The 22,499-nt window shown below is 49.6% G+C and overlaps 7 protein-coding genes across 7 annotated transcripts; 6 read left to right on the forward strand and 1 right to left on the reverse strand.

Moving 5' to 3' along the window:
• Positions 1-62: 62 nt before the first annotated feature.
• N7473_005674 (cytosine permease) lies at positions 63-1,825 on the forward strand (the record flags this gene model as incomplete). The annotated part of the gene is made up of 3 exons (XM_057151614.1): positions 63-329; positions 418-634; positions 723-1,825. 3 exons carry the CDS (start codon positions 63-65, stop codon positions 1,823-1,825), a joined length of 1,587 nt encoding a protein of 528 aa, XP_057009419.1.
• Positions 1,826-1,977: 152 nt separating this feature from the next.
• Positions 1,978-3,946, reverse strand: N7473_005675 (cation diffusion facilitator family transporter). The gene is made up of 8 exons (XM_057151615.1): positions 3,722-3,946; positions 3,550-3,599; positions 3,452-3,496; positions 3,256-3,403; positions 3,123-3,203; positions 2,891-3,054; positions 2,606-2,837; positions 1,978-2,546 (listed from the first exon to the last, which is right to left on the reverse strand). The coding sequence occupies exons 1-8, from the start codon at positions 3,801-3,803 to the stop codon at positions 2,110-2,112; spliced, it is 1,239 nt and encodes a 412-aa protein (XP_057009420.1). The 5' UTR covers positions 3,804-3,946; the 3' UTR covers positions 1,978-2,109.
• Positions 3,947-4,435: 489 nt separating this feature from the next.
• Positions 4,436-5,129, forward strand: N7473_005676 (DUF4396 domain-containing protein; the record flags this gene model as incomplete). The annotated part of the gene is made up of 2 exons (XM_057151616.1): positions 4,436-4,775; positions 4,837-5,129. The coding sequence occupies 2 exons, from the start codon at positions 4,436-4,438 to the stop codon at positions 5,127-5,129; spliced, it is 633 nt and encodes a 210-aa protein (XP_057009421.1).
• Positions 5,130-7,507: 2,378 nt separating this feature from the next.
• Positions 7,508-8,917, forward strand: N7473_005677 (Hsp70 family protein; the record flags this gene model as incomplete). The annotated part of the gene is given in 5 exon segments (XM_057151617.1): positions 7,508-7,907; positions 7,922-8,194; positions 8,225-8,372; positions 8,518-8,678; positions 8,739-8,917. The coding sequence occupies 5 exon segments, from the start codon at positions 7,508-7,510 to the stop codon at positions 8,915-8,917; spliced, it is 1,161 nt and encodes a 386-aa protein (XP_057009422.1).
• A 521-nt stretch (positions 8,918-9,438) lies between these two features.
• tif35 (translation initiation factor eIF3 core subunit g) lies at positions 9,439-10,609 on the forward strand (the record flags this gene model as incomplete). Its single annotated transcript, XM_057151618.1, has 4 exons — positions 9,439-9,530; positions 9,599-10,223; positions 10,291-10,462; positions 10,557-10,609. 4 exons carry the CDS (start codon positions 9,439-9,441, stop codon positions 10,607-10,609), a joined length of 942 nt encoding a protein of 313 aa, XP_057009423.1.
• A 3,801-nt stretch (positions 10,610-14,410) lies between these two features.
• Positions 14,411-14,644, forward strand: N7473_005679 (uncharacterized protein; the record flags this gene model as incomplete). Its single annotated transcript, XM_057151619.1, has 1 exon — positions 14,411-14,644. The coding sequence occupies one exon, from the start codon at positions 14,411-14,413 to the stop codon at positions 14,642-14,644; it is 234 nt and encodes a 77-aa protein (XP_057009424.1).
• Positions 14,645-16,447: 1,803 nt separating this feature from the next.
• Positions 16,448-20,930, forward strand: N7473_005680 (uncharacterized protein). Its single transcript, XM_057151620.1, has 6 exons — positions 16,448-17,188; positions 18,065-18,152; positions 18,297-18,504; positions 18,954-19,003; positions 19,076-19,172; positions 19,239-20,930. Exons 2-6 carry the CDS (start codon positions 18,143-18,145, stop codon positions 20,614-20,616), a joined length of 1,743 nt encoding a protein of 580 aa, XP_057009425.1. The 5' UTR covers positions 16,448-17,188; positions 18,065-18,142; the 3' UTR covers positions 20,617-20,930.
• The last annotated feature ends 1,569 nt before the right edge of the window (positions 20,931-22,499 follow it).

Consider the following 22,499-nt stretch of genomic DNA (forward strand, 5'->3'; position numbering starts at 1 on the left):
TTTTTTTCACGGTTTTTTCTGGTTCCTCGAACGAAGATAAAAACCTCACCCCCGAAACCACCATGCGCTCAAAGTTCGGAATGGGTTCTCGGCCCGACGTCGAAAAGGGTCCTCAGGTCGATAACACCCTAGCCTACGATAGCAACAGCAACGAGAACTATGACAATGTCAGCGATGGCGCGGTCCCCGGCGAGAGCTTCGAGTATGGAAACTCGCTCTACGCTAAGCTCCAGCGCATTGCCGGCAAGTTCAACATTGAACAGCGTGGAATTGAGCGTGTGCCTGAAAACGAGCGCACGGATACTTCCTACGTCAACATTGGCAGCATGGTGGGTTGATCTTGCGATTCTCTGCGGTATCATATACCGTGGGGGTTAGTCTTGGGAACTATGCGACTGACCAGATTCCTCCCTTCAGTGGTTGGCGGCCAACATGGTCGTGAGTTCTTTCGCCATTGGTGTGCTCGGCAAATCGCTCTTCTACCTGGGCTTTGTCGATGCTATCCTCGTGTGCCTGTTCTTCAACCTCCTCGGTGTCTTGACCGTGTGCTTCTTCTCCTGCTTCGGTCCCGCGTTCGGTCTGCGTCAGATGGTGCTGTCCCGCTTCTGGTTCGGCTGGTTCCCCGTGAAGTTCAGTAAGTGGCCATATCCGCAGAGAAGATGGCCCTCAATTCGGCGATGGCGAATTGAAATTCGAGAGCTAACATAGCTCTCCGCCTATAGTCGCCGTTCTCAACGTCCTGGCCTGCGTCGGCTGGTCCGCTGCCAATGCCATCGTGGGCGCGCAGCTGCTGAACGCTATCAACGGCACCGTCCCTGGCTACGCCGGTATCCTGATCATCACCTTCTGCACCCTCTTCATCACCTTTGCCGGTTACAAGGTTGTCCACAAGTATGAAAAGTACAGCTGGATCCCCACCTTCATCGTCTTCCTCATTGTGCTGGGCTGCTTCGCCCATTCTGGTGACTTTGTCAACATCCCCATGGAGGTCGGTGTCTCCGAGCTTGGCGGATGTCTCTCCTTTGGCTCGACCGTCTACGGCTTCGCTACCGGCTGGACCAGTTACGCCGCCGATTATACCGTCTACCAGCCCTCCGACCGCAGCCGCCGCAAGGTCTTCTTCTCCACCTGGCTGGGTCTGATCATTCCCCTGCTCTTCACTGAGTTCCTGGGTATTGCCGTGATGACCGCCACCGCGCTCAACGACGGCAACAACAAGTACGCCACTGGCTACGCGGACTCGGGCAACGGCGGTCTGATCAGCGCCGTGCTTGATCCACTGGGTGGTTTCGGCAAGTTCTGCCTAGTCATCCTGGCCCTGTCCATTATCGCCAACAACTGCCCCAACATCTATTCCGTCTCCCTGACCCTGCAAGTCCTGAGCCGCTACACGCAGCGCGTGCCTCGTTTCATCTGGACTTTCCTCGCTTCCTGCGTCTCCCTCGCCATCGCCATCCCCGGTTACTCCCACTTCGAGACCGTCCTCGAGAACTTCATGAACTTCATCGCTTACTGGCTGGCCATTTACTCCGGTATCGCCGTGGCCGACCATTTCGTCTTCAAGCGTGGCTTCCGCGGCTATCGCCCCGAGATCTACGATAAGCCCGACAAGTTGCCTATCGGTATTGCTGCCTCGGTTGCGTTCTGCTTCGGTGTTGCCGGTATGATCGCCGGTATGAGCCAGACGTGGTTTGTCGGTCCTATTGCCAAGCATGCTGGTGAGCTGCCTTACGGTGGTGACGTCGGATTTGAGCTTGGTTTCGCTTTCTCCTTCGTTATTTACTGTGCTTTGCGGCCACTGGAGCTGCATTTCTTCGGTCGGTAGTTTGGGACGGATTTTCATGTATATATTGGGTTGTTATGTGTGGGGTTTTAACCGTGGGGTGCTGGGATATCTTTGGATTGTTTTGGATATAATAATCGGTTGCATTGCATTTATCATGCATTTTTTTTAGTGGAATAGCTCTTATGATCGAACTCGAGTTTATTTGCATCATGCAATCCTGTGTGTTCCGTGTTGATCGTTTCTCCTATCCGTACAATTTTTGCAGTTACAGCCTGCAACCTCATGTCCTCGCTACTTCTTTCCTTCCCCAATCGCGGGCCCCGTCAACGACAGCAAGTCAAATCCAAACACAAACTCCCACAACCAGTCTGACACTGATTACTCACCCACTCAAGACTTGGCCGCCTCTTGTTACTACTCTCCCCTTCCACAATCCCCGTATCCACCCCCGAGCTATGCGTAGCCTGACCCACCGTCGAAACTTGCCGACTAGTATGAATCTCCGGCTGAAGCGTCACAGAATGAATCCCGTATGCATGGAAACATTCCCGAATCGTCTTGGCGAGACTATCGAAATCAGAAATGATATCGCCGTCGAGAACCACGTGCGCACTGGCGAGGGATTTGGTCTGATTCAGGCGCCATATGTGGAGTTCGTGGACTGCTAGGACGCCAGGGACTTTTTGTAGGTCGTGTTTGACGTCGTCGTGGTCGACGCCTTGGGGGGCACTTTGGAGGAGGATTAGGCCGGAGTGTTTGACTGTTTTTGAAGTTAGCAATGTAGCTTTTGAGTGTGGGGATGTGTTGGTGAGTTCGTACTGAGTGGGATGGAGGAAATAAAAATCATAATGGCGATGCCCATGCTCACGGCTGGATCGGCGTAGAATCGACCACCGTAGTTGGCGAACCAGATTACTGCTGCTGCGATGATGACTCCGAGATTATTTGCGCAATCGCCGATGACGTGGATGAGCACGCCCATCATGGCGAGATCTCGATGTGGTTTGCGGGAGGCTTTCTGTGCATGTACATGGTGTTTGTGGTGGATGTGCTGGTCGAGTTAGATCTAGGAATGACTGGTGGCTCAGAGGGAGCGGTCCTCACCTTTTCATCCATTAGGCCGATGGAATCTGGATCTGTGTCTGTAGAGGCTTCGGGTGCGGAGCCCTCGCCGCTGTCTGTGCCATGGGTATGGCTATGGCTATGGCCATGATCATGCTCGTGGCTGTGGCCGTGGCTATGGCCATCGCCATGGTCATGACCGTGTTCTGCAAGCTGGTCAGTATAGATTCAAGCTAAGTACCACTCAAGGGTATAGCGCATAGATCGATCATACCGTGCAAGAAGAGCACACTGATGAGATTCAGGCCAAAGCCCACGCAACCCATGATCAGGACGAGCTTGGGGGTTTCAACCTCTTGTATACTGTTAGCATCACCGATAGCTATATTGGCCGACGATATACTCACCTTGCAAAGAAATAAACCGCTCGATGGATTGCAAGAAGACGCTAATGCCCAGACCGAATAGTAGGACTCCATTGAAAAAGGCGCCTAGCAGCTGAATCCGTTGCCAGCCAAACGTGAGTGCCTTGGGAGGATCGGTTCGCTCGGCTACCTAAAGGGAATGAGTATAAATGCGTAGATTTCTTGGGAGGGTACTCACGATTGCCGCGACGAGGGCGATGATGAAGCCGACCAGATCATTTAGCTTGGGGGTGTTAGTCCAAACATGCTCCTCGCAAAGGTCCAGGTCCAACTTACATAGTGAAAAGCATCAGCCACCAGGGCCAGAGAATGTGTGTAGAACCCAACTGTGCAGGATATGATTAGCCTCGAAGTTTATAGCTTAAGCTTCGACTTCGCTCTGCAGGGGCACAATCCAGTCCGAATACAGCTCAAGTGGCAAGCCGAAGAGAAACACATAAAAACGTACCTGAAATCTCAGCAAGGAAGAAACAAAACGAAATGCCGATGACGGCACTCAACCGCTGGATGCGAGATATTTTCAACGTCATGGCTGGAGCGTATTCGTGGTGTTGCAGAATTGTGGAGTGGAGTTGGCCGTGAGGAATATCAAAAGTCTAAGAATTAAGGTTTCCTCCACAAACCTGGTTTTTTTCGGCTCGTGTGACCTCAAGCTAAACAGCTCCAAGTGAAAAGACTGGACAGACACACATCAAAACTAAAAGTGAGGCGGTGATCGAAGATTTTGTTTTCTTTCATGCGCCACCGTATTTGTCAAACCTGATCCATTGAATAGAATGAGTGCCTAAGGCTAACCGCCAAGCAATCCAATCGGCGAATGCTTCAAGCTGTGTGGTGGGTACCCGTGGTGACCAAAAAAGCAAAAACTAATAAACGGACTCGTCAGGTCCAGTTATATCGATGGCTTGAAGATCCTGAAGAACTTATCACGTTAACTCAAGTTTGACAGGCATCTTCAAGATGAGGCACTTGTGCCAACACTTCCTCGTATTCAGTCGGAATTTCCCAAGATCCCGGCAGTTACAAACTCGCCAAGCCTCCAGTCACTACGGAGTACCTTGAGCGGTTTCTGCGTTTTCTCCCGATCCATCTATATATCTATGCCGATCACACCCGGTCGATCCATTTGAATACCATATCCACTGCATAAGACATATCGACCATGAATCAAATAGCCCGTCCATCCTGCCTTCGGCAAACCAGGTTTGCCACACTTTCTGTCCCCCTTGGACATCGATATTTTGCAAGCTCCCCTGTCACACGAGCCTGCGAATCCAACCAATCGACCGAGTCTAGCTGCCAGAACACGAAATCCTCGCCCCCAGCCAGTTCTCTCTCGACATTCTCAAAAGCTTTCTGGGCATGTCGTTCAACATGGCGCAGGGCTGGCATCAACACCCTACGCTGTCTAATCGGCTGCACAGTCGGTGATTTCTCCGCGCTGTGGACGCTACAGTCTTACTATCCCGAACTCGGGATGAATACTATCATGCTAGCATCTAGTTCGTCGCCTTCCCATACCAGCTAAAGTTCCATACAAAGCATGCTGACTATAAAATCCAGTGGCTTCTGGTATCACAACATCCATCATCCTCGAGACGGTTCTACTCCGCCGCGGTGCAGACCAGCTCTCATGGACGATGGCTGCCCGAACTGCGATGGGAATGAGTATGGTCTCCATGTTGGCAATGGAAGTCGCCGAGAATGCAGTCGATTACCATCTTACTGGTGGAGTGGTTGCATTCCAGGATCCGAAATTCTGGGCGGCCGCTGTCTTGTCGATAGGGGCTGGGTATTTGGCTCCATTGCCGTATAATTACCTACGTCTGCGGAAATATGGGAAGGCTTGTCATTGAAATATGGGTAGGAAATGCTAAGAGATTTTGTGCCTTTGTATAATAATATGCGGAGGGGAAGATGGACAAGAAAATTGCGTTTCTCCATTTTTAAATAATGAACATATGGCGAGGATGCACAACTCCATTCTTGGAAGTTGCGGATTTATCTCTTCGTACATCTCTTTCGCCGGCTTTTTCAACAGCTCTTTCGACAGCTCTTTTCAATCTCGCTCTACATCTCGCTCTATCGATCTTAGCCCCGATTTCTCTAGTAGCTCTAAGAAGGCGAGTAAATTCTTCGAAGGGACAATAGCGGGCTAGGTTCTTCTCCTTTCAAACGTAGTCAGCGAAGGGTGGCAAGATATCAGAATTCCTTACGCATGATATTGCTATTAAGTAACCTTTATTTCCAGGTTGCCGGGCACCTATGTAGATTAGTGGGTTTTCTACGCAAAAAAGCAAGCACCTTTCAATCCCATTGCATCTTCAAGATCAAGTAAGTTCAAAGACTAGCAAAAAAGCGGCATATTCGGTTTTGAGCTATGCGTGGAGTAGCTGGCCTGAAACCTTGGGCAAACTCTTGGGCTCCTTTGGGCTTGGTATTTCGTATTCCTGCAATCCCACGAAGGTCAATGATTTCACGAGGCACTGTCCTTTTTCGCCATCTGACGAAATTTGCAGAGATGGCAATACGGATAGGATTCGGTCACAGGAAATCTTGCCATTCTGAACGTCGCAAAGATCTCCTCCTGGAATTTGACGGAAGCTGTCCCAGTCACATATCCAATGTGCCGAGTCATCGAGGTTGGTCCTGTCCTTTTTGTATTGGCCAGGGCGAATCCAGGTCCATTCGTAATCCTTGGTAGAGCATCGCAGTATGGTAGCGAGACGGATTGCAGGGACGGATTGCAGGGTCAGCAATCTTCTGGTAGAATTCCAAAACCTGAAGAGAAGAACAGTCCTCTTCAGAAGTACTGGCAATGACGAGAAGCCTCTTGATAGCAAATGAAAGTTCAAGTTCATAAGCTCGCGACGGCTGGCGTAGGGATCAGGATTTGCATACGGGCGGTATAAGATTCGCCCCCATGATTTGACAACTGCTGCAACCATAATATTCTCAACTCAAGTCATGGGAATGATACTGAAAGGGGAATCAAATCAACGACGAACCTGCGTTGGGTTCAAGAGAGGAGAAACTCTCAAACAAATGTCTGAGTATAACTTGCGTGTCAATGTCGGCACCGACCAGCACAGTTTGGAAGACACATTTGTATAGAATGAGCCAGATGCTATACAATAATAGCAGTTCTCGCTCGCATTCAAAGTTTTCTTTATCATATCCAACCAATGGGTATAGGTCCTGGCTGTACGATCCGTCTTGCACGAAATGCCCGACTGCTTGCCAATTCAAAGCAACTCGCGGGAATTTAGGAAACCCCGAAACCCATTGACTAAGAGATCTGTATATTCTCCGAAACCTCTCAGAGACTGCCTCATAGCTCATAGTTAAATGAGTCTTGAGCTGGCTGATCTCCGCCCTGCATGCTGCAAGATCTCGCTCGAGCCCCTGTATGCGATTTTTGTCGTTCAGGCGCTCTGTAAGGCTCTGATCCTTCTGATTTTGGACTTCCTGGACAATGGTGTCGAAGTCTTGGGATAGCTCGGGTTGTAAAAAGGAGGCCATGGTGGCTTCAGCTCGAGGCGAGACCCGAGAAGCCTGAAAGGAATTTCTGAGTACTTTCAGGGCACCACGGAAAGGATTACAGGAAGGTATCTTGATGAGTAGATATTCTGAGGAAAGGTTTAGTAAAGATTTTATACGCCAGAAGTCAAATGAGTGAGCTTACCGAAGATGAGTGCGTTGACAGGAGAAGCTGAAGGACGAGGTGAGAGGAAGGAGCGGGAAGAATATAGGCATAAGTGAAGGGGAAAACCCGGGGGAAGCAGTATCAGCTCTCCAACTCTCCGACTCTCCAGTCTGGAAAGAAGAGGAAGAAGGAAAGATCCAGCAGGACGAGGAGCAGGTCATTTATAGATCTGCCAAACAAGCAAACGGCCTCGTTCTAGAAGCCTCCACTCATGGAACCGGAAATCTCCATCACTAGAGACCCATTCTCGAGAATGTATCACTGTGACCACCAAAACTGGCTCTAGAGTGAGCTGTAGGTGATAGGCTAGGGCTATCAACATGTGGAAATAAGAATGGAGGGAGTTGTTTCTTCGGTTGTTGGAACAAAGAAGAAGGGAAAATCATGGAATTTAACAAGACCTGATTGATACGAGCTGGGACTGTGGATGAACGTTAGACTTAGTCAAGCATTGGGAGGCAACAGCCGCAAGCGTGACCACTGACTACATCCCGTGCCTTGATCGAACATGTGCATCATGTTTTGAAGATGCAACTTGGTCAAGCTTATGAGGCCATGACCTTCGTCTATGTTATCGCAGTACCAGCAATGTGGTCCGACAAAGCGCAAGCTGAACTACGGAAATGCGCAATGGCAGCTGGTATGGGTGAACTTTCGGACATTCGCATAATCTCTGAGCCCGAGACAAGGCTATCTATGCTCTTCGGGCAAATGGTCCCAACGATTTCCTGGTCAATGACACAGTACTCCTTAGATGCTGGAGGCGGCACGGTTGATTTGATTACTTTCACGATCGAACAAGTTTCCTCAGCTCTGCGCCTCCGCGAGCCTGCGGCCGGCACGGGAGCATATTGTAGGAGTACGCTCCTGACCAGACGTTTCGAGGACTTCCTCCGATCGAGATTCGAGTCTTCTCCATGTTGGGACAGTGACACATTGGAGCAAGCCATGTCACGATTGAAGCCTGGGCCAAGAGAAGATTCACGGGCACAGAAACGATGAAGTTCCATTTTCCCGTTCCTGGGATTGGTGATGATCAAGACCTCAATGTTCACCGAGGCTTCTTCCTTGTCACTGTGGAGGAAATTCTTAATCTCGCATTGAAGCAGATAAATTCCTCAAAAAGTCCTGTCAAGGCTGCACTCGTCGTTGGCGGATTCGAACAGAATTACTTTCTTCGTGAATACCTCAAAGCGAACATTCCATCGGGCATCGGTGTTCTTGCTCCTCCTGATGGCTGAACAGCCGTGGTCAGGGGTGCTCTGGCCGAAACACTCTCCGAGGTTTCATCTTCAGCCCCTCAGGTTACCATCTCATCCCGTCTCGCTCAAAAGCACTATGGGACTATTCAAAGCGTCCCGTTTGACGCCGAAGTACATGACAAAGATAAAATGTAAGTACAAGATCCATGAAACATAGATTACCGCTGAATGCTTCAGGTTTATGGACCATTTTTCCGGCAAGTACTACATTAGTGTGATGAAATGATTCATCTGCAAGGTAGGTTGAACATGTCAGTTGGTCTGATGAATATCAAGCTTAAATTCACAGGGTGACGAACTCAACGAAACGAAGCCTATCATGACAAATTGGGTCCATCATAGCCTTAAATCAACCGGAAGGCCCATGACTTCACAACAAAGTTTCTACGAATACGACACAACAGAAGGTGTCGGGCCGCCTCTGTATTTCCGAACCGGTTAGTGGAATTTGGAAGCCGATTGCCTTGACAAAGTTCAAGATCATTAACAGCTTCTAGGAATGCGACGCCACGCTACACTGAATGCCAAGCTTGATGCAAAGGTCCGCAAAGGTATTCCTATCAAACATGGCGCAGATGGCGAGGACTATTATGCTATGGAGTATGATTTGCATGCTCATTACTTCTCCGCGCATTGTGAGGTCTCGTTCTGGTTCGAGGACAAGCACCCAAGGTAGCGTCAAAGTTACCTACCTTTGAAGACTTTCTGGTCATTACGTAGCTTGATCTCTGGGCTTCGGAGCATCAAGATGGGCATTTTCTGGGTTGCATTTGGGGGATCTGAAGTTGAAGCGAGGGGAACCAATGCGCATTTGGAATTAGGTAACATGGAGAAGTGAAGCAGATATTCCAAATTGATATACATGGAAAACCTTGAAATAATCTCATATATTTCCCTTCATAGTGTCGTACAGGACCCCTGCTTTATGTCGTTCAGGTGGCAAGTGTAGGCCACAAGTCTAGGTGGGGCTTTGAAAGATTCAACAAGTGATTAGGCTGAATACCCATTATATCGCTATGGCGGCACACGTAATTAGGTTCTGGCCTGACTTTTGTCCAACGGGTGCATTGGAGATAGACTTGATATGGAGGAAGTCTAGAAGGTCTGCGCCTCGTCAAACCCCGCGGAGGGGCAGGCACCAACCACGTGACCCGTACCACACCAGCCACGAGCTGCGCCACAGCAAAATCGCCGCGAATGAAATCCACAACGGATTCGCCTTTGAAGAAATCCCAGAAATTGAGCAGTTGCCGCATCACACAACCACACACCATGTCTCGACTCGGGAAGTGAGTATTTGCACACCCAAAATTTCCCTGCATCCCACGCTAACCATTTTTTTCTTTCAAATCTACAGCAACGCCGACTGGGCCGACGATGACGAGTACGATGATCCCTCAGCGCTGCCCGCAACACAAATTACCGAGAACAAAGACGGCACCAAGACGGTCGTCTCCTACCGTTTCAACGATGACAACAAAAAAGTGAAGGTCACCCGCAGGATCAAGGCCACCGTTGTCCGAGAGCATGTCAACCCACAGGTGGCCGAGCGCCGGTCGTGGGCCAAGTTCGGTCTCGAGAAGGGCCACGCGCCGGGCCCCTCCTTCGACACCACCTCCGTCGGTGAGAACATGGTCTTCCGTCCCAGCACAAACTGGAAGGCTCAGGCCGCCGATGCCGAGAAGAACCCCGAGCAGGGCAGCATGAAGGACCAGCTCAAGGACAAGAAGGTCAAGTGTCGTATTTGCAGCGGCGAGCATTTCACAGCCCGCTGTCCCTTCAAGGACACCATGGCTCCCGTCGAGGAGCCCACTGGTGGTGCGGATATGGACGCAGACGATGCAGGTGCTGCTGGTGGTCTGGGTGCTGGTTCCTCCAGCTACGTTCCTCCTCACATGCGTGGAAAGGCTGGTGGTGCTGCCGGCGAGAAGATGGGTGGTCGCTTCGAGAAGGACGATCTGGCTACTCTCAGAGTTACAAACGTATGTCCTTTTTGTCCCAACAGTGATTCCTGGTTCTATCCTAACATATCCTCTTTCATCCCTACAGGTCAGCGAGTTGGCAGAGGAACAAGAGTTGCGGGATCTCTTCGAGCGGTTCGGTCGTGTCACCAGAGTTTTCCTTGCCCGGGACCGCGAAACCCAGCGGGCCAAGGGCTTCGCTTTCATCAGCTATGCGGATCGGGGCGATGCTGCTCGCGCTTGCGAGAAAATGGACGGCTGTATGTTTTACCCCTTTCATCGCTCTTTCAAGGCCATGGTCTTGGTCATCTCGAAACACCAGAACTAACCATGTCTTTTTCTCCTTTTTTACAGTCGGTTACCGCCACCTTATTCTTCGCGTCGAGTTCGCCAAGCGCACTACTTAGATTCGCTTCCCGTTTTCCCTTTCACGACCCATTTCTTGGCTGGATTCTCTTTTCTTTTTATCTTTCAGGCGGGCCTCGCTTTATGCTGAAGCTCTTTCCTTTGAAATGTATGATTGATTGATAATGATGATTACCAAAAGACATCCACCATGTCAGTTACTTGCATTCGTCAGTCTATACAAAAGCAATGGTTTAGAGATTCTTGCATGATTTGTTTGGCGTGGGCCCTTGGTTGGGTTGATTTCCGCGATATAGAAGTGCTTGACAATGGTCTTTAGGCAAATGTTCTACATTGTTATCATTACTATGGCTGGTATCCATTTAACAGGTTTAGTTTGATAAGTTGCTTTGTGCTCGTGGCGACTGCCAGTGTATGAGAAGTGGCAAGTCCTCGACGCAGGTCCGTACACCGTGTAGATGGACGCCAACTACGAGAAGAATTTTGAAAGATGTAAACAAGGTATTCATTGCCTATGGCCTGTTGCTATGTTTGGGCATTTATCTAGGTCATCGCCAGCCACTCTACTGACCCCTCATCTGAAAGTGTCTGGTTTATATCCCAGCAGCGCCATATTGTAGCTATACAGCAGCCCCTGATACCCTAGAAACATGACATGCCAGCTGTACTATACGAGTGACAAGGATCTCCGCCGCCACTCAGGGGGCCTGTCATCTGGCTAGGCCATGACTCGAGCACGAAAAGGGAAGGGCCTGGAACATGTCGGTAGAGATTGTTGCTGTCAGTACCCGTGTCTCGTGTTCGAGGCATCGACGAGGATGTATCTGCACAATCAACAAAACGGTAAATGCCAAAAGCACGTCGAAACTCCACATGTCAACAACACCCAACGGTCGTGAACATCAGGGTGCAGGGTTAGTTTCCCAAACGGCATGAAGGCAAGGTTACGACCCCAACTGCACGGCCAGTACGCCGTCATCGCCTAGATCACAGATCCTGTACTCAATTGCAACGGTGTAGATCTATCTAGATCTTGCGCGAGCCTAGCCCAGACCATCTAGAGGCCCATACAACACCCCATTATACAAAGATGGCACAGTTAACTCCCGATGCCGAATTGGGTTGCATCATGTAGTATCGGTGATTCATTTAGGAGAGAGACTTGGACCATGGAAAGCTTACCCTAGCGGCAACCGTCCATCGGCACCCGGCCCCGCCGAGAAAAAGGATTCTCCATTGACAGGGAATTAAGCACATTTTTTCCTATCTCGATTTCTTTCCCCTTTTTCTTCGTTCTTGCTATTGTCGTATTGTTTGTTTGGCGTCATGCTGGGCCCTCGTCGAAAGCTTCAACGTATCACTAGGCCACCGAATTTTGGCCTGCCACCCCACCATGGCGGCATGCTGTATGACAGGACGACACATGTGAATGGCGTTCATGACGTTCCGAAGTCCCAGTGACATTTGCAGGAAGATGCTGGGTGTTAAAATGGAAGGATCCACTATCGTGAGAGGCCTTGAAGCAATCGACCAGAAGGGTAATTCTTGTCTCGTCTACTGCCCCGTCGGCTTCGTGCCGCTGCGCAAGTTTTGACGTGAGACGAGGATTCCCACTGGGGTTGGCTGCTGCGTGTCGGGGAGTGCTGGTGGACGATGGAAAGGATGCCACGGCATCGGGGAGAAATCGCAGGTACGCATCCTCTGGCCTGCATGCAGAATGCCATGTGAAAAGCATGTTGCCCTCCTGACAGATATCATGGGGGAGTTCCGGTCGCCATTGTTCCAATGATTGTTGAGAATCTGTGGTAGGATCCTGGTTCAATTAGCACGAGCTGCTTTTCCTCTCTTGCTCTTTTTGTAGATGTCGGCAACCGTTGCCCAGCTACTTGCCGGCCTCGTCGTTGATATTGGTCTCAATCTTTCAGCCCGGGTTCCGTTGGGCTTGGCCAGCTGGAAATCTAATTCAATCAAAGGTCTAATAGGACGGTATACCAACAGAAGACTCCAGCTCTACCCTTTGTGATGACATTTGAACAACATAATGGACATTGCGATGCACGATTGGATCTCTTGGATGCCTCGGAGGCCCGGGATCGACGGGTCCGCCACGGGACTTCCCAAGATCCATGAACAACAGGCATGAGGAGCTACAGTCACGGAAAACAAGGGGCCCATAAACAGACAAGCTGGAATATCAGCGACTGATGGCCCCCTCTTGGTATGTATCCATGCAAAGCCTCATCGCTGGCCAATGGTTTGCCCTGTCTTGCGCCCGGAGTGTAAAACGGCCCCCCTCCCTATTCTCGGTCTCTCATGCAATCACGTTCCCGACCTCCCGATGGGATGCCCATACAGAAAGCGTTATCTCCATTTTGACTCTGACGCGCAGATGCAAACCTGGGGGAGGGAGGGTGGATCTCCTGCTGCTGATCTTCCCTGTCAGAAACATGAGCATCCGGCCGGGTGCAGCCCAGAAATAGGACGCGGAAGAGACCACGGTTTGCCATTGACTTTGACCAGGGCTCGTCGTACAAAAGACCAAAATGGTTTGTTTCTGTTGTCTCATCGCGGCGAAATAACAATTTCATCTTTACCAATTGTCATCTTGTTTTCTTTGGCTGTTCTGCGAGGACGTGGTCTGATCCCTGGACACCGTAAGTCTGGGGTCATTGCGCCCAGCCACCTCCCAAGCACGAAGCTCCAAGAGAAATCAAATCAAATCAGATTCAAGACATGTAGGTTGTCTCAGAAGTATATGCAACCCTGAACAGCCTCAGAACTATCGGAGCTAAATATCGGATGATTGACCTGGTCCGAACCTTGGTTGGATTGATGAGTTCATGCAATGGCGTGTTGATCCACCGAGAAAACTCAAATATTCCATTCGACGAATTTGGGTAAAGGAGACATGGGGTGGGAAAGCAGGAATTATCACCATAACCGCTCGGATTGTACTTCGTGATTCTGTAATAAGATTTGAATCATTAGCTCCCGGAGCTTGCACTCTTCGGGGAAGGACTGGACAGGTACCTGCAGTTGGAGAGAGACTACTGGTAGGAGAGCTTTTCCAGGTAGCCAAGGGACCGAGCATCGGCTTTCGGACAATTTTCTCTGCTCAGGAGCTCGTTCTCTTTATGTATCTCAATAACATATGCCGTAAAGACCTATAGTGTCATGTAGAGCTGCACCCGAGCAAACTCTGTTCCCCTCTGTTCGTCTGAGCCTTTGTGATAGACCGGAAAAGGTGGAGCCCCGCGAGTTTGGGCGAGTGGAGTCCGGCACGGGTACGGGACGAGAAAGTGGAGCGAAGGATTCGATCTGATATGCACGAATGGGCGATGAAAGACTCGAGTAGGGAACCCCGAAGAAAAAGAAACGCCCGACTTGTAGCTTCACTAGTTTCTGGAGAAAGATAAGATCGGGATAGCTAAACGACTTCGTAAAGAACCCCGCCTAAGATAATGCAGGAAAGATAGGTACTTTTGCTCTAGACTAGGGAACAAACTATGGAGCGATCCTTGAGACGACATGCATTCCTGATGCAGACCTGGACCCCTGGTACATCCACTGTACCAATCGTGTCTGTACCAAACCCCACAGTTCAGCAGCACTTGTACAACGCCTTCTTCGTCAAGAGCAAGTCCACTGGACACACCTGCAGAGTCATGAAGAAGTCATAGGCAGAGTCTCTTCACTCAGGACTCTTGAGACTTGTATCTCTCGTTCACCGCCTCCCCGCACGTGTCGTGGCATCCCTGCCCAAAGCGCAACAATTACAGATGATCCTCGCCTGGCAGTCAAATCAGCATTCCATCCTTTTCCAAGCGCAGGCAGCCACAAGCATGGCTTGCTGGCCGAACATCGGCCTTGCTCCCACACGAGGAAACATTGAGCTCATCCGATCGGATCCCTTTGGGAACGAAAAGAATGATGACCTCGCCTTCCTGCACCTACTGCCGATTTTGGTACTTTTCCGACTCGGACCCGAGACCCAGCCAGAATGTGGTTCCGTGATGATGGACCAGCTGCACAACATACCCTCCCATAACCACCCTCCCGGTGATAGTTCCCACTAGTGACTGCCACTGACTGGTTCCCAAATCGATCAATACAGTAACGATCCACCAATCGCAGTGGGATCGGCTGCTTTTCCACCATCTTGCGATTCGCCATCTCAACCAACTAGTCTCCTGCAGGATGGCCGATCGCCCAGCCACTAATGCGGTTTTGTTGAAATCGACACCATAGGGGGAAGAAGGCCCCCACTATCGAGCCTACGATCTGTGGGATCTATGAATCTCAACACACCAGAGTCCACTTTCACCCCTAAGAGCATCCACTGAGAGACTTCCTATCTGTTCCCCCCAACAAGACCACGCAGAGAGATTGAACAGTTGCAGCAGCAGCTGTGGAGCTCCATTCTGGAAAATGCAGCCTGGTACGGACCGCAAGTCTACCGGGCTTTCCCGTTGCAGATGCGTCAGACACGCCTTCTTCAGTAACTGTTCCCTTCCTCTCTCCTACTAAGTACGGAGTAGTATGGAGTACTCGATAATTGGTGGGGAAAAATAGGGCTTTTCGCCGGTCTCGGTCGCCTCAGCTTCTGCCTTGGATCTTGATCACGTTGGCCACTGGAATTCTAGGCGCCCGGCGCGCCCTCCAGGCTGCTCTTGGGGGTGGAAAAGTGGAATCGGCCCCATTATTGTTCCCTTGATGCGTCGCTTTAATTTATTCATTTGTTCGCCATTCGAGGTCTGTCGGTGAGGGCATTGCCAGCATGCACCACACAGCTGGTCGAATGAAACTTGCCGATTGTTTGGCATGCCCTTTCGTCATGCAAGCCGTAATGCTCGTGCTTCGACTATCTTTTCTCCATAAAGGAATGAAGAAAGTAGCAAAAGATAATCGAAAAAGACAAGGCTAAAAAAAAAGGAGTTCCGGGGACGACTCCGACAGGTCTCTGGATTCCTAGACCCCCAACCTCATGGGTCTTGGCCAGGCAAATGGCTTGTTTCTTGGGACCAGACGAATAATGATTTCCATTTGTATTGTTATTGAGATCCGGGGGCTCTCGTTGGTCAACACGCTTTATTTTGGCCTGCAGATCCTCAAGGTTCGATACATCACCCAGTTGTCAGGCGACTCTGGGGGCGGCCAGAGAATCATAGAATGAGGATGTCTGCACGCCTATCCCGGGGGGAGGTTGATCATCTCCTCTATCCTTTCTAGGTTTCATCGTATTTGGATTTGCCTGCAGTATCCCGCCTGTCGGGTGTTCACACTAGGACATCTGACTTTATTCGGGAGAGCGTCCCGTAATGGAAAATACATCCAGAACGCTGGTCATTCGCTCCCGTTCGCCCCAATGTCCTGAAAGGCTGAAGTACAATACTGGAGTCCTGAAGTACGACGCCTTTACCCACCTTTATTCAGCCAGTGTCCGTGCAAAGCTTCTCGTCGGCTCCTCTCAGGGCACGTAACATGGAGATTCTGACCAATGCCATGCTCCTTGAACAATCAAACTGTCTGGAGCTCGGGCCAATGATTCGATGCTACAGTTTCTTTCCTATGGATGACTCCCACCCAAATTATTCTACCAGCAGTCGGGGGTGGCAGGGATCTTGAAGAAAATTTCCCCTCCACATAGAAATAAATAAATAAAAGAAAAAGAAAAAGAAAAAGAAAAAGAAAAAGAAAAAGAAAAAGAAGAAACAATAAAAAAAACAAAATCAGATTAACAACTATTCCGGATATCCTGGACCGCTGCCAATTATGGTTGGACCCCTAATGCAAATTAGCTGCTGCCACCCACTGTAGCGTTGCGGATACAACGTATTCCCACTGTCCCTGGCAGGCCCAGAATCCTAGCTCTTTCCACAGGAACTCGTGGCGATAATGGTCGCCTCTCGGCTGGATCGTTGACTTAGCTTTCAGTCTATTCTGGGGAGTAGGAGGGTCAACCTCTTTGGTCTTTACCATACCTCATCCGTGATCTACTTCCAGTCCTCCAGCAACCGGGGAGGAGGGACTAGACATCCAGAGCGGGCTTGATCTGAACAGGGTTCATCGACCTGAAGTACTCCTGTACGCAAGACATCGGGGAGGGCATATTATCACGGCCGAAATCAAATATCATCAATTGGATGCGCACCCATTTGGCACCATCTAATTCTCTTCAACCTCGTCCTGTGCTTTTTGTCCAGCCCAGCCACGAAACACTCGCCCTACTCCTTTCTCTCCCAAAGGAAATTAATCTCTGATTGTTCAAGACCTCGTAAAAGGAGGCCTTTACACTTGCGTCCGGAGGAGGGGGTACTTTCTTATCTAAGAAAGGACCTATAGCCTCTCTCGTCCCTATTAGCCTCGTTGTTTTCCGATTCTTTCTCCCCTCTCTATCGAGAAATCAAAGGTACTCGGCAATCGACGCTATCCTTGATCCTGGGATCCCGGGCAGTTCGGCAGTCCATCCAAGTTAGGGTTGCAGTACTTGCAGCATACCTGGTGGACACTGGACACGGTCTACTCTCTCTCATCGGTCCATGCCAGTTACCTTTCGTTACCTGTCAAGGCCCGCCCTACCTTGATTGATTTGCGGACGCAAGTCACACTGGATTACATCGGTAGGTTTCGATTTTTCCCGTTTCTTCCTTTTTTTTCTTCCACTTGTTCTATTCACTTGATTTCATATTTTGTGATTATTATTTCCCTTTTGGTCTTTCAATCTCCCATCTTGTTTCTCAAACTGTGTCATTTTCTTTTCCTTTTTTTGGTCAACCTTGTTTCCAAGGCTTGTCAATTTCTTGACTATCAGAGTGTGCTTGGGTCTTCATGATCTAGTTCTCTGGGTTACGCTAAGATCTATACACTCTTGGATTGTTTCATTGAAACTGGAGAACAATGCCCTATGACAAACAATGCGAGGGTCTCCCGAATAGGAAACGTATGCTCTACTCGTGACGCATCTCTCTGGCCGGGTCTAGCATCCGCCTAGAGATACTTACTGCGTTTCCGCGTTTCCATCAACCGGCCAGAGGCAACTTCACTCATCCTCTTCAAGACATGCTCTTATTCTGGTCCTTGCCCACTGTCCTCTTTCATCATCTCTATTCTGTCTAAACCCCTTTCCATCCTCTCCTTATCTGTATGTGGGTGTTGATTCATTCTTTTCCATTTACACGTTCCGTCTTACTTACCTTATTACTCCCCTTAAAGAACCACTACGTGCTATCCTTGCCCTGATCCTATCTTGCAAACTCTCCCTTCTCGTTGTCCGTCGACGAGGTCCACTAGAGCCTGATTCTTTGATCTCCTTCCCTCTTCGTGAAATACACTCCGCAAACTCCCACACGCTCTTGGCTTCTCATTGAACCTTGCCCAAAACTTCCAAGACAACGAGTCATTTCATTGCGTCGTGATGTGAGCAACAGCAGCTGGAAAATGAAGGCAAAATGATCCTGCTCTGGAACCCGGTCAACTAACCCACTTGATTGCTCTAGACAACGGTGCCTCTCACCATTTCAGGACGCCAATCGCAAAGGCAGGGTCCTTGAGCAACTGGTATCAGCACAATCGCAATGAACCCTTGTAAGTCTCGTCAACGTGGACTATTTTGTCCCTCGTTCCCATTCCATATCGTTCTTTCACAGTTGTGCCGGTGGCTCATATCAGCGCTACCGGCACGCTTCCGTCTCGTGTCTGAATAATTATCTCATACTTTATGTCAATCAGCTAAGAACCCCCTTCTAGCCACTCTGCTTTCCGAACCCTTTGCCATGGACTGCCCAGTCACCACAGATGGGGACTATATCAGCTCCCAGGTAACAGGGTTTCCAGCCGATGAAGACGACAACAGCCAGCGAGTCGGAGGCCTCGCCTCCATGCCTGTCACTAACGGCGTGCGGTACCACGCACCGCAGTCTGCGATGCAAGACTTGCAGTACGTTATTTTTCCTTTCTTCTTTCCCTTTCTTTGCGGCAGTTTCAATTTGGACTGCCCTTGCGCTCCACTCGGCCCTCTTTCAACATAACAACGACATCCCTTCCCTGGTCGCTGCACTTCCTCCGGGTCCGGGCAGCTTGGACTTTAGTCCAGCCTGTTTCGGTACCTTCCATACTGATCTGCTGCGTGCATGCGTTTCGTCCAATGTTTCTGTCGTTTTTCTATCTGAACCCGTGTCCGTGTCCCGTATTGTGATTTTTGGTCCAGTGCCTTGTCTTGAGCATCTGCGGGTTGATTTGTGTCTTTACGCATCATGCTCTCCGTGCTGTCCCCGGGTAGCTATGAGACTTTTGTTTATTTCTATCTGTCTTGTGTTCTTGATGCAGTTGGCTCTGATCAATTCTGCGGTGATGTGACGTGCTAAACAAATTGTGTCTACCTTCTAGTTATCCCAGCTCAACTGCACTCGCCATGACTCCTCCCGATTCCTGTTCCGGTATGGTTTGGTCTTTGATTCATTGTGTGACTGTGGCTGATCTTCTAACTGACTGCTTTAATCCCCACTCAGACTCGTTCTCCCCAACTTCTGGTCCTCTTTTCCCTCATATGGCCCAACACCAACATCCCTTTGATCGCGTGACAGATTTTCGTCGAGTACCATCTCTGTGAGTTGCATTTTCTCGCTAACCCATCGAATAATTTAGACTTATTGTTGTTTCTTTTACATCTAGTCAACCCCTTACTGGCATGTCAGCAACTATGCAAAGCCCAATGCACTCTGTGAGCTCGATCTCGGCATTGATGGGACGCAGCAATGCCTATTCATCCTCATACGCACTCCAGCGCGGTATGGGCTTGCCATTGAGTGGAATCAATGATGTCTCTCGTGGTCATGGATACTCAGGCACTCCTCGTGGGCTGGATATTATGGACCGAAATCAGACAGCCTTACTCCAGCAATCTCCAGTCGAGTCCCCACAGCGATCACATGCGTCGGCAGAGGCACCTCCATTCGAGGACACGAGCATTCTCGAATCAATTGTTACCGACTTTGGAGGTACACAGCAAACTGTCAAACCCGAGGTGTATGCGAAGATTGGGCGTGGGTTCTTCCCATCCGATAACAAGTGGACCTGCTACCGACGGAATTACTTCGCTGTCACCTGCAGCTTCAGTCTGCATCCATATCCTTCAAACGTTCCTCTCTACATTCGCCATGCAGATCAGACTCTGGAGCCAATTCGTGGCTTTGCAATGTCTATTTCTGCCATAGTCAATGGGCAATATGGAGAAACTCGAGAGCTCGTACAGCATACGCCAAAAAGAGATAAGCTGTCAGAGCGTCCACCACCTCGAGTGGTCCTACAACCTTCGCCACCTCAGTCCCTCACATCTGCTTCCGCTGGAAACAGCACTCATGGTTTCCCACTTGGCTCGCAATCTTTGGACTACAATTCCTCGTTCGCCGGCGCGCCTCAGCCTCCGCAGTCACATATGTTTGAGCGGATCCAGTTCCAAAAGGCTACAGCTAACAACGGCAAGAGACGCGCCCAGCAGCAATTCTACAACCTTGTCGTTGAACTACAAGCCGAGGTTGCGGGCCCAGTTAGCGGGGAATCACAGTGGGTTCTCATCGCGCGTCGACACTCGCATTCAATGGTCGTGCGAGGACGTTCCCCGGGTCATTACAAGGATGGCCGACGCGATAGCACAACAAGCATGGGACCCGAAGGAGGCAGTGGAGATAGCAGTGGCAATACCTTGGCCCACGTAATGGGACAGACAGCACGCTCGCATCTGCTTATGTACGACTCACCACATCGAGGAAGCTTGCCCTACGGACGAACAGACTATCGCCAGATGCCAACTGCTGAGCACTCACCGTTGAGTGATAGCCCGCTCGTCTCATCCTCGTCCTCGTCGGCCTTCGACTATTCCATGATAAATGACACCATGGACCCGATGGACACGCTGAAGACCGACCCCTACCAGGACCCATTCACAGTGGTGTCTAATAACCACCGGTCTAGTACGGGGAGCTTTGACCCGGTCTACTCGACGTACAATGGGTACAGCACAATTCATAACAGTCGTAGTCTCTGCACCTAGATCGGGATACTTTGACCTAGCTCGGCATGCCAAAAGGAAGCTTTTATTTTGTCAGAGTATTTCTCTCTGCATTTAATCTTATCTTCCAAATGTCACTTAGGTTGCGAGTGAATTGATTTTTTTATTTGCTACGGAGCACTGGGAAATGGGACATCACGGATTGGTGCAGAACGGCGCGGGAGATCGAATATGAATTCAGGGATCCTTGAATTTCTTTCATTATGTGGTTATTTTACCTTTACCTTTATCTCCATTTTTAGCATGTCATCTTTTACTATTTGAAATTGAGAACTTCGGTTTCTTCTCCTTTTCTCCTTCCTTTTCTTGCAGATCTACGGCTTGTATTTTGCTCTATCAAGAACCTCTGGAGAAGACCGATGAGTAAAATTGTATTAATCGGAACTACATCGGTACCAGAGATAGGAAGGTTCTGAGTCCTAGCCTGCAGCGTCATGGGGATATTACAAAATTACTCTTGACCATGAATTTTACTTTTTGACCATGTCATTTTTAACCAGCAAAGGAAGATTTTACAGATTGCCATCTCAAGGTCCTCAAAATCCACCAAGAGAATTATTTCACCTGCATGTATACTATTACTCTCTCCCTTTCCTGATAATGGCCCGAGTTCAACATGCTATACAAAGTGCAAGCCCTCTCAATTCCCCGATTCGCTCTCGCCGCCAGGGACCGTTATTCCTGCGGTGCTAGTCTAGCTCCATATCCTGCCTAGGCTGGGGGCAAGGGACTCGGCCGGTCCCAGCTGCGATGGACATGGGGTAGAATTCTTTGTTATGGGGTTTGTTTCCATTCTTAGTCCTACTTTTTCGCTACTAACGCACCCTGGTCAGCTTGCCAGCGGGTAACAGGGTCCAAGGTCTTATTGCTGTAGTCCTTTACTTGCATATTATGGTCATCGAGTAAGCAGATTAGGAGGGGCTGGATGGTGTGTTTCAGCGGGGAAATGAATTGGGGGAAGTGAAAGAGACCAGGGTGGCGTTGGCTGCAGATTTGTTGTTTTTGCTTTTTCTGTTTAGGGCTTTGCAGTCATCAAACGAGATGATCATGGCAAGGCGCAGGGAGCCAATCAGATACTTTAGATCATGTCCTCTTTAGGCAGGACTCTGTTCTTGTATACTGTAAATACTTGATCTTTAAGGATACTGGTTATTTACAAGCCTAGGAAATTATCAAGTTTTTCTAAAGGTGTTGTTGTTTCTAGAATCTGATACTTGCATCTATTTCCGAATCTAGGTATGTAATCCTGCTTGTATACATCTAGGCAGCAAGGATTCTAACCAGCCATGGGGGGGGCTCTCCGCATGTAGATATGTATGGAATGTGCAGATCCCAGTCTGATCGCCTATCGGGATGAACGGTGCGTGCGCAGGTGATTTATTGCATCTCAGCTCAGCCTGGTTCTCTGGCTCTGGCTGGTTCTGCGGCTATTACGACACATGCAGGGTGCCTCATCTTTGACTTTCCCGGTGGCGAAATGCAAAACATTTCCAACTTAGATTTGTCAACATTACTTGACACTTTTGACACCTTTGGCTAAATTTGGTGGCCGCAACTCTGCTAGTTTTCCTAAATAGATCGATAGTCGAGGCTTGACAGGGTTATACCCAGAACACTGCTACTACTGCACCTCATGATGTATTTGCGAAGCTATCGTAGACAGATTTTATCTACTAACTAAGTTTACCTGTTCGTCCAATCACTCAACTACCCTTGCCATAGTCCAAGTCACCTGCCCCTCGGCATGTTCCGGTAACTCATGCCACTTGACTGTTATGTAGGTGCCCTGGTTAGCGGCCGCGATCCTGGTCCTGCGATGCGAGTTAGTGGGAACCTCACCTGGGCTACGGTACTGTAAGTCTGGA

Source organism: Penicillium subrubescens (assembly GCF_028828155.1).
Source record: "Penicillium subrubescens strain IBT 31985 chromosome Unknown utg000004l_segment0_segment0, whole genome shotgun sequence".
In the NCBI taxonomy this organism is placed as follows: domain Eukaryota; kingdom Fungi; phylum Ascomycota; class Eurotiomycetes; order Eurotiales; family Aspergillaceae; genus Penicillium; species Penicillium subrubescens.